At 32.1% G+C, this 11,447-nt stretch overlaps 1 protein-coding gene across 1 annotated transcript in view; it reads right to left on the bottom strand.

The window, feature by feature from the left end:
* Nucleotides 1-1,653: 1,653 nt before the first annotated feature.
* Nucleotides 1,654-11,447, bottom strand: part of LOC107057648 (transcription initiation factor TFIID subunit 7-like) — a 12,522-nt gene continuing 2,728 nt past the window's right edge. Inside the window, exons 2-6 of the mRNA XM_015306447.1 lie at nt 5,692-5,802; nt 3,178-3,311; nt 2,983-3,102; nt 2,557-2,626; nt 1,654-2,101 (exon numbers count right to left, since the gene is read on the bottom strand). Of these exons, the coding sequence (XP_015161933.1) occupies nt 1,941-2,101; nt 2,557-2,626; nt 2,983-3,102; nt 3,178-3,311; nt 5,692-5,800 (594 nt within the window). The 5' untranslated portion in view covers nt 5,801-5,802 and the 3' untranslated portion in view covers nt 1,654-1,940. The remainder of the gene's footprint in view (nt 2,102-2,556; nt 2,627-2,982; nt 3,103-3,177; nt 3,312-5,691; nt 5,803-11,447) is intronic.

Genomic DNA, 11,447 nt, shown 5'->3' with positions numbered 1-11,447 from the left:
AAAAACAATCTTAAATTTTTTTTGGGGAGTGGGAGGCTGGTAGGGGTGGGTGGGTAGGAGGTGGGTGGGGGGAGGGCTTGGTAGGAGGTGGGTGAGGGTGGGGGGTCAAGGGTAGGGTGAAAAAATGAAAATTCGAAGTTGAAAATATTTTTATATACAAACTTAAAAAAATTTCTTTTTGAAGGGGGTTGGGGTATGATAGGGGGCGAGGGTAGTGGGTGGGGGTAAAAAAATAAAAAATTGAAATTAGAAATATCTTTTAAAAACAATTTTTAATATTTTTTTTGGGAGGGGGTGGGGTAAAAAATTGAATTTAAAAACAAGCTGTAAAAAAAAAAAATTTTTTGGGAGGAGGGGTGATTGGAGGGCTGGTAATTTGAAGTTGGAAGAGAGTTTTGGAAAAAAAATTCCTTAGGTTTTTAAGGGAAGTCATTTACCTTCAATTTGAAGAAAATGAGTTGATTTGGAAAACATTTAACCCAACCAAACATGAGAAAATTGGAAAATATTTTCCGAAAAATGTTTTCGTTCATACCAAACACACCCTAAATGTCATATATATTTCTAATATATCCAAGATACTCCTGCAATCCAAATAGATACCTACAAAAGTCTAAACTGATCAAAATAAAAAAAATAGATGATATTTCGTCCATTTCATTTTATGTGACACTATTTGATTTGGATTTAAAATGAGAAGGAAGACTATTGAAACTTATGGTCTAAAACAATCCTTAGAAATTTGTATAGTTATAAAACATTTCATTGGATGTAAAAAAAGAAATTTTGAAACTAAATTATTTTTAATTATAGTAAGGTAACATTCTGTAGAAGTTTATGTGGTCAAGTTTTTTCTTTTTGACTATATTAGTTCAATTCTTTTCATTCGATTTCTGATCATTTAAGAAGAAGGAAAATAGGGCCAAAATTAGGAGTATATATCTAATATGTTGGACTGATTTTATTTGTTGTCTTTTCATACCAACTGAATGGATATAGAGATTCATATGGTAATTCTCAACTACGAGATTTCAGTGTATTTTATTCTTGTGCATAACTTCATAATATTTTGCTAGATATCATATAAATGCTTCTGAAATTTTAAAAAAAATCTGCTTACATACCGAACACAAAAAGTAAGTACGAAACACACTTATTTTTCAAGAAAATGTCATTATACATGGAAGACATTTTCCTTGGCACCAAACACACCCTCTAGAGTTTCTTTGGCTTTAGGCTCAACAACATTAACTTTTTCCTTTTCAACTTGCCTATTGTGCACTCACGAAACAGTAATCATTTGTTTGAACATTGGAACAGAAACGAGAAAACATAGTAATCACACAGTTGAAAAACTACAACTCTGTCAACACAACTCAAAGTTTTCAACACAAATTTGGTCAGCATAGCTACGCATAAAAACATTTTCACCTTCTGCATGCATTCAACTCAAGATACATAGATATAATATTGCTAAATCAACACCCATTGTCACAAATCTGACTCTGAACTCACAAGAAGGTGACCTAAACATCAAGTTCTCGAGCCTTACACAATTTAGCCTTCTCACCGTGTTCCTATACTTCCATCCACTCTCTCAAGTCTCATCAAACACAGCAAATTTACCAACTCCAACCTCTCAGGGTGTCGAAGTTATCAATTTTGCAATAAACATCTTCTTATCTTAGAACAAAATAAGTGAATTCAATACATCAAACTGGAGACAGACCATCACTTTACAGAACACAATTTGCAATTGTCATGCTCGCATGTCTGAAGTAGACATTGCAAACTGTTATATTACAGCGATATTCAAGCCTAGACTCGATAAGCCAACTGCATTAATAAATTCTGACGGCAACTAACCAGAAGTGCACTACAACAATAGCAAAGACTTGGTAGCCACTATAACAATAGCAAAGGCTGGAAAATGTCCTCGGCTATATTGAATCATCAGAATCCTCAGACTCAGTTCTATCAGGATCCTCACCAGCTGTCCCGGGCTCGGAAATGTCAGGCTTTGTTGCAGGTTGTGCCACTTTCTTGTTCACATGGCGTGCACTTGCTTCACCTCCTTCCACTTGCTCAACAACTTCTATATGTAATCGATTAGTTAAGGAGTAACAGAAATGAGAAAGATGAAATTTAGCAAGTCCTCTACGATGATATTGAAGTTCTAATATATACTTACAGAACGTGAACTTGTTCTTGTTTACAAGGGCCTATGCAAACAGAATCTCAGGAAATTTTCTGAAAGCTCAAAGCATTAAAGTTTCCCTGACATTACCACGAACCTCTTCCTGGTAAATGGTCAAACAGAAATTTTCACAAGTTTTTTCACCAGCAAAAGCTGTCCAACTGATTGTCGTCTACAAGCTAAAAAATGTCAACTCACCAACAGCATATCTAGGATTCGTTAAAACTCACAATTCTAATTTGTCAGAATATAGCCTATATAAACATTTAAAATAAGTGTATTTAGCTACTTCCATTCACGTATATTGACCACGTGTCATTCTATTTAAACTAGAGGAGAAAGCAAATATGAAAGGATATCAATATTCTCAGCTGTTCCACCAGACATTATGTTCTGCAAGTCTTTATCAACACGCCGAACAAGCTCAGGCTGCCAAAAGTATGACAGGCACATTGTAAGTACAAGGATACATACCAGAAAAAAAAGGGTGATATATAAAACTAGAAAAGGGCGGATCAAGGGATAAGGAGAGCTCCACTATATTTACGAACAGATTTTATTCCAATTCATTTATCGGCAGAGAAGCAGATAAACTGAGAAGCTTCAGGTAGAATAAGCCCCTATTTGCTTTCACACACATACCCCAAACCCTCCAAAAAAACAAAAAAAAAAAAAGACATACCCCCATTCCACATAGTAGACAGCCCACCCCTGACATTCTCTCTATCAGGACAAACTAGAAAGTAAATAAATGAGAGTTTTTCTCAGGAAAGTAAGATTGTTACATTAAGATCTGGCTCTCTCCGAAATCTTCGTCTTCGTGCATCTCTCATTGGAGGTGTGAGGCCATGTCTATATTCCACCACATCTGGAACAGGATCCCCTTCTTCTCTCACCATAATCATCTGTCAGATCAACAAAGTTTACATAATCATGTTCATATAACTGAAGGGAAAAAGAAAGATTAATCCCAACCCTACTTGACCAATGTCTGCGGATTTAATGAGCACGTTGTCATCATAAGTTTTGTATGACTCCACTATGCAAGGAAGATTCAAAAGTGATGCAGGAAAGTGCTCGTCGCCTATGACAAAACTGCCCGTCTTTCCATCCTCTGAAAAGAACAAGACATTTTTAAAACGCACATACATGAACTATGATAAGATGCTTAAGAGATAAGTACTACAACAACAACATAGACATATAATTCCACAAGCGGGGAGGGCTTGGAAGGGTAGAGTGTACGCAGACCTTACCCCTACCTTGGGAGGTAGAGAGGTTGTTTTCGATAGACCCTCAGCTCACGGAAAAGCATATCAAAGCAGATCAAACAAGAAATAATCAGAAGTTAATAATTCATCGAAAAATACAATAAAAAGCATGGCAAAGCATTCCCAAAAAACAGTAACTACAACAAAATAGTGCATAATCAAAGTACAAGAGACAGTAGAGAGTAACAGATGACTATATATCTTCATCTACAAAGTTCAAGAACATGATGCAATGGTTGGCATTTGAGTCACATTTGAGTCGCAAGTCAGATATCACGGTTAATCTCGTAGGATAGTCGGGTATTAAATAAATTATAAAAAAGATCCAGAAAATCTGGTACTTTACCCCAACTAGCACCAAGTAATTTGTGGACATTGACAAGTCTCTGGAGCTAATTCTTAGTTGTTGGTACATGAAACCTTATACTAATTGTCTCAATGCAACTTGTGAATAAGAACTATTCCAGTAGGATTAAAGATTGTAGCAGTGCTTCTTAATTCTTGGTTTTTATTTTTATTAAAGTTTCTTCATAGTCTACCTATAAATGAGAAAAATTAAAAGGCTCCAGCTCTAAATCAATAACCTGATATGAGATCATCTATCTTTAGATTGACGGAGTGACTAGTCTCCCAATACCCCAAACTAAAAACAGAAGATCAGAACCTACCCTACTGTACATACAGTGAGATTCATGCTGCGAAGGAGGAGTAATCAATGAATAACTGTCTTCCAAACTCTTTCACCATTTCAAAAGGATTTGTGTATTCCTCTCCGAAAGGAAGAAAGCAAGAGAACATTACAGCATAGAATACCTATGTCTTACTCCAACTCATTAAGACACACCACAGATATACTTGCACAATCAGCAAGCTATAGATTAAAACAAAAGAAATCAGACAGTACGAGATATGTATGTATATATATCCACACACGCACATCAATTGTGCTTAATATCAATAACTCAGAGTCTCAGACCACAATGTTTTCACTTATTAGCATATGAAAAAAAGACGTAGGTATGGCAGGGCACAATGGGGAAAAAATTCATGCCTTAGAAATCAGATGAGGCCATGTAACTTGTGGACACCAAAGGTTATTAACTTACAAATTCAATCAAAACGACAGTAGAATAAACTATGCTCTATTGACAACTTCACACCCCCCATTATTTTGGAACTTCTTATGGGTATTCCAGATAACCTCGGAGAATAAAAGTTGTTTGGAAAACCATTCAGTCTATATTCAATCATTTACATCTCAATCCCAAATCAATTAGAGTCGGATGAATCTTCTATGTATTTTCCCCTCTATTCAAGTAAACTTCATTCCAGTACTAAATACTTAACCTTTTTCAGACGAATCATAGATTCTCTAAAACCCAAAGGTTCTCTAAATCAGAAGCAGTATAGGGAATCGGAAGAACTGCCGGGAAAGGAGGGGGGGGGGAGTAAAAAGGTTCAGCCCTCACGGAGGTGGCCTAGTGATCAATGAAGTGGGTTGTGAACCATGAGGTCCTAGGTTCAACAGGCAAAAGCACTAATGATTTCTTCCCATCTATCCAAATTTTGGTGGAAAGAGTTACCTAGTACTTGCACGGTGGGAGGTAGCAAGTACTTGTGGAATTAGTTGAAGTGTACACAGGTTGGCTCGAACACCACGGTTATCACAAAAATGATAATAAAAGGTTCAAGGAATGACAATACGAACACATGAGAAGCGAAATATGGAAGGACTATGGTTTCCTTTTTTAATAGATGATACAAAGTTACTATTATCAAAAAAAAAAATAGATGATACAAGAGTATTATAGATGTGAAACAACATAAAAGGAATGTTGGTGTGAAGTAGGACTAATTTAAATCTAAAAGAGTAAATGCCAACATGTCAAATAATTGTGTCAAAAATTATAAAAATAATAGCAAAAAACACACTGGAAAGGTCACGTTTTTGCGAGTTTTCTACCTGAATTGTCTGGTATTCACTTTTCCTACCTAAACCATCACCTACTACTTACCAAAACACACCTCAACTATTAGTTGTTTCCTTTTCTTACCTTAACAATGGTCATATTTCAAGTAATAAAAGGGAACAATGAACACCTGATAGTTCAGGTATAAAACTCACAAAAACATGATAGTTCAATATATTCTTGACCATTAACTTAAAACTATAAGCTCCTGCACAACAATACTTAGAACTCCAAAAGAAAAAGAAAAAGTTACCAGAAAAAGACAAGTCCAGTTTGTCTTCTGAAGAAGAATTTTCACTTAAAAGACGATCAATTCGCTCAGCAACAGAAGGTGGAACCCTCAGAATAAATTGTTCATCCATGGCTGCATAAATTAAGAAGAAAAATTGAATCTTTGACCAAACAAATTAACTTCAGAAACAGCCTAAAACTTAATTTTCTACTTTCAATATAGTAACCCTTTTGACATCACTATCTTCTCCACAAGTATCATTAAAGAATCATACAATTTTCAAACAAGTAATTTCTACTCTACTTTGAATAAAGAATCAAAATTTTGAGAAATAGATCAAACAATTCCTTCTCTTTAACAGAGTAAATTGATAGAATTCTCACCACAAAATAGATCAATCAAATGTTTTAGGATTGTTAGTTTTATTTTGAGCTTGATGGTGTAATTCTCCGATACTAATGCAAGGAATAGAAATTTGCTTATTCTCTCCATCAGGGTTTCAAGAAAAATGAGAGAATGAAGAAAGATTTTAATAGAAGAGTCTCGAATTTATGCAAATTGAGATACTAATAATAATTATTTTTTATGATTTTGGTGGTAAAGTGAAAAATAATTTTAAAAAATAATATTATATTAAAATATTAATAATAATATTAGCAAATTTGATTTAAAAATAATAATAATAATAGTTTTTTGCCTTATGTCTTAGCTCTTTAAAACGAGTTACTTTATATCTAGGCTCAAATACAAAAAAAATAGCTAAAAATAAAGGAGTATTTATTATTGAAAATCGAGGGTATGAATTGTGCAGATTCAATATGAAAATTTTGATTTGAATATTTTGATTTACAAATTGAAAAAAACTACGATTAAAATAATCTTGAATTGTATAGGATTCAATTTTGGATTAATTGTTGTGTTTAGTGTGGTATTTGGAAATTTTGATTTTGATTTTTGAGCCTTTAAGATTAATCATAAAAATTAACGGTCTCAGTTAATCTAATACTCCTTCTATTCCATATTAACACTTTGTTTTGATAGTTGTTACGTATTGTTTCATAATGTATCGTATTGTATTGTATTGTGGGACAATGCACACCTATTAAGAAAAATATTTAAGGACATAAATTAAACCACATTTTCCACCATTGTTTTTTTGTGAATCGTAGATATAACTTTGTAAATAGTATAATTTATCTCGTAGAAAATATAAAACTTGATTAAAGGGAAGGACAAATATAGAAAATAATTCAAACATTTGTCTTGAACTTTAAACAAATCAATTATTTTGAACAATAACTCAAAAATTCACTTAATATAGAATAAAGACAGTAGTTTATTTTTTATCATATATAACTTTCTACAATTATTCAGTTAACAAGGATTGAGGTCATTGTACCGCTTATATCATATAGTTTCATATTATTAAACTTATACTGTAACGAGTAGAATTATAGGATACTAATTTATTGGATTTTTTTAAAATGAACTTATTACTATCATTTAGCGCAAATGATATGGATAAAGCGAAAAATAAGACATGGAATTTTGAATTTTCAGAAATCCTAATATCCATGGTGTTGGATTCAATATTTAATCAAAATCTATAAAATTCAAAATTCAATCCCTAATTTAATTCAAAAAAATTAATTTTTGAATTTGCCCAACTTATGCCTACACACTGCTTATCACTCCGCTAATTAGATTTTCTATTATAAATAGGTAAAAATCATTTACCAAAAATTAATTCATTGAAACTTATACTCCTTAAGAACAAAAATATTTTCTAGAAAGAATAATTCAAAAAAAAAAATTATCTTACCAAACCTGCCATCCAAACTAAGCTCCTCTTTGGCCATAGATTTTATTGTTGAAATATGATACTTGAAAGTTTGAGTTTATGATTGTGATTTTAGATTTTAAAGTTTTGTGCGTGAAAGTCCTAAGAACCTAAAAATGGTCTGAGATAGTTCTTATGATCTTGAAATTATTTAAAGGTTAGATTTTTAAAATCTGGTCAAATTTTATAGTCAAACAAATTTTTTAAGTCAAATCTTTAAAATTTTATTCAAAATCTAGTCAAATATGAATATATGTACTTGTTAGTTGTTAGGAGGTTGCTGTACTTACATTATTATACTGTCCATAGAACTTGGGGTACTGGAATAATAAAAACCAAGCATAGAAATTGGTTTTTAAAACTTAATGTTGGTTGCAACTCAATTAGTATGTGTCTCTCAGGATTTGGTCCATAGCCGTACTTTATAAGTGAAATCGCAACAAGAATGAAATCACAATTTTCAGGCAATTTCTCAAATAGGCCATATACTGCTGGTATAATGTTCATTTCATGAGCAAATATTAGTTTCAACAGTTGTGATGTAATCCAAACAAAATTTTAGTTGTCTTATCCCATTATAGATGTGAAGACACGATTATCAAGTTAGAAATATTTTTCCCAAGGTAATGAATTGATGAGTCTGACTGTTCTTTTGGCACCTTTTATTGGTCAGGTTGTGATGGAGCACCGTTGCTACCCCTTCTTACATATTTACAAATATTGCTTTCAACATATCAGCTCTCAATCTTATGAAGATTTCATCTACTGTAATTTCATCCCTTGGTGTGATGTCATCAGGTTCTCTCTCGCTCTCTTGCAGACACTCTGCACACAATGCTTAGAGGTGTCGATTACATTTGAATTTTATGTAGTCCTATGGCCAACCAGGTTCTTTTTCCTCTTTTCTTATGTAGTGCCTTTGTCAATGTATCTTCTCTCCATGCCACTGCCATATTTCCCACAAGGTTCAAGTTTGAGCCCTTTTTTCCTTCTCGGCAGTGTTGTCCTTCTCATTGGTCTTTTCCTATATAACATTCCACGGACTCAAAAGCAAGACACAGAATTGTGACTCATTTGAATCATTGCAACTAAATCATTCCATACCCTCGACTTCCAATAATAAATACTCCTTTATTTTTAACTATTTTTTTTTGTATTTGAGCCTAGATATAAAGTAACTAGTTTTAAAGAGCTGAGACATAAGGCAAAAAACTATTATTATTATTATTAAATCAAATTTGCTAATATTATTATTAATATTTTAATTATAATATTATTTTTTAAAAATATTTTTCACTTTACCACCAAAATCATAAAAAATAATTATTATTAGTATCTCAATTTGCATAAATTCGAGACTCTTCCATTAAAATCTCTCTTCATTCTCTCATTTTTCTCGAAACCCTGACGGAGAGAATAAGCAAATTTCTATTCCTTGAATTAGTATCGGAGAATTACACCATCAAGCTCAAAATAAAACTAACAATCCTAAAACATTTTGATTGATCTATTTTGTGGTGAGAATTCTATCAATTTACTCTGTTAAAGAGAAGGAATTGTTTGATCCATTTCTCAAAATTTTGATTCTTTATTCAAAGTAGAGTAGAAATTACTCATTTGAAAATTGTATGATTCTTGAATAATACTTGTGAAGAAATAGTGATGTCAAAAGGGTTACTATATTGAAAGTAGAAAATTAAGTTTTAGGGTGTTTCTGAAGTTAATTTGTTTGGTCAAAGATTTAGTTTTTCTTCTTAATTTATGCAGCAATGGATGAGCAATTTATTCTGAGGGTTCCACCTTCTATTGCTGAGCGAATTGACCGTCTTTTAAGTGAAAATTCTTCTTCAGAAGACAAACTGGACTTGTCTTTTTCTGGTAACTTTTTCTTTTTCTTTTGGAGTTCTAAGTATTGTTGTGCAGGAGTTTATAGTTTTAAGTTAATGGTCAAAAATACATTGAACTATCATATTTTTGTGAGTTTTATACCTGAACTATCAGGTGTTCATTGTTCCTTTTTATTACTTGAAATATGACCATTGTTAAGGTAGGAAAAGGAAACAACTAATAGTTGAGGTGTGTTTTGGTAAGTAGTTGGTGATGGTTTAGATAGGAAAAGTGAATACTGGACAGTTCAGGTAGAAAACTCGCAAAAACGTGACATTTCAAGTGTGTTTTTTGCAATTATTTTTATAATTTTTGACACAATTATTTGACATGTTGGCATTTACTCTTTTAGATTTAAATTAGTCCTATTTCACACCAACATTCCTTTTATGTTGCTTCACATCTATAATACTCTTGCATCATCTATTAAAAAAGGAAACCATAGTCCTTCCATAATTCACTTCCCATGTGTTCGTATTGTCATTCCTTGAACCTTTTATTATTATTTTTGTGATAACCATGGTGTTCGAGCCAACCTGTGTACACTTCAACTAATTCCACAAGTACTTGCTACCTCCCACCGTGCAAGTACTAGGTAACTCTTTCCACCAAAATTTGGACAGATGGGAAGAAATCATTAGTGTTTTTGCATGTTGAACCTAGGACCTCATGGTTCACAACCCACTTCATTGTTCACTAGACCACCTCCGTGAGGGCTAAACCTTTTTAAATATAAAAATAAACAATACCGACCTCCAGAGGTCGGAATATTAAAAGTAAAAAAATATAAAATATAAAATACTGACCTCCAACGGTCAAAATTTAAAAATAAGGAAAATAAAAATTAAAGCAAACATTGAACAGTTCTAAATTTCTACCGAATGGTAAGAAGGTCGAATTTTCATAATATCATATTTCAAGCACCCAAGATTCACTACTAAAAAAACAGTGAATACCGACTTTCGAAAGTCAGTATTCCCTGAAATATCGACCAAATATTGACTTTCCAACTTAGGTCGGAAAAAGCTTGGTCGCTTTCAATACCAACCTCTGGAGGTCGGTATTTACTGACCTTTCAAGGTTGGTTTTAATTTTAAGTCGGAAAATTCATTATTTTATTTTTTGACTTCTTGAGGTCACTTTTATATATTTGTTTATTTTATTTTTATTATTTCCATCTTCTGGATGTCAAAATATTTATTTCTTATATTTTGAAATACCAACATTCAGCGGCCGGTATTAATTAATTTTTAATCTTTAAAAAATTAATTTTAATATTTCTGACCTCTGAAAGTCCGTATATTTTAATTTTTATTTTCCTTAATTTTTAAATTTCGACCGTTGGAGGTCGATATTTTATATTTTATATTTTTTTACTTTTAATATTCCTACCTCTGGAGGTCGGTATTGTTTATTTTTTATTTTATTTATTTTTTATATTCCGCCCTCCAGAGGTCGGTATCGTTTATTTTTTGTTTTATTAGCAAGTTGCTGCAATTTTAGTTATCCACCTGCATATTTCTACCAAAACAGCCCAAAGAGTTGCCAACACAATATTTTTCAACATATACATTAATCTTCTTCAAAATAAACTTCATCCAACTTCAAAATAAACTAAATCCAACTTCAAAATCAACTAAACGACATTATTTATTTTAACTTATTTAAACAACATAACAACTTTTGAACTTTAACTACATTAGTTTTGACTTAATTCCAACAACTAAATCCACCAACTAAACATGTGTATTTTATTTTAACTTATTTAAACAACTTAACAACTTTTTAACTTTAACTACATTAGTTTTGACTTAATTCCAACAACTAAATCAACCAACTAAACCACACTATAATTTATTGGAACTTATTTCAACAACTAAACAACTTTAACTCTAACTAGTTTTGACTTAATTCCATCAACTAAATCCACCAACTAAACCACATTATTTATTTGAACTTATTTAACAACTAAACAATATTAACTCTTAACTAGTTTTGAATTAATTCCACTAACTAAACCAAATTATTTATTTGAACTTATTTAAACAAC

This window comes from Solanum tuberosum, unplaced genomic scaffold (assembly GCF_000226075.1).
Source record: "Solanum tuberosum cultivar DM 1-3 516 R44 unplaced genomic scaffold, SolTub_3.0 scf00032, whole genome shotgun sequence".
Taxonomy (NCBI): Eukaryota; Viridiplantae; Streptophyta; class Magnoliopsida; order Solanales; family Solanaceae; genus Solanum; species Solanum tuberosum.
The sequence above is the reverse complement of the archived record's forward strand: the minus strand, read 5'-3'. Positions and strand labels throughout refer to the sequence as shown.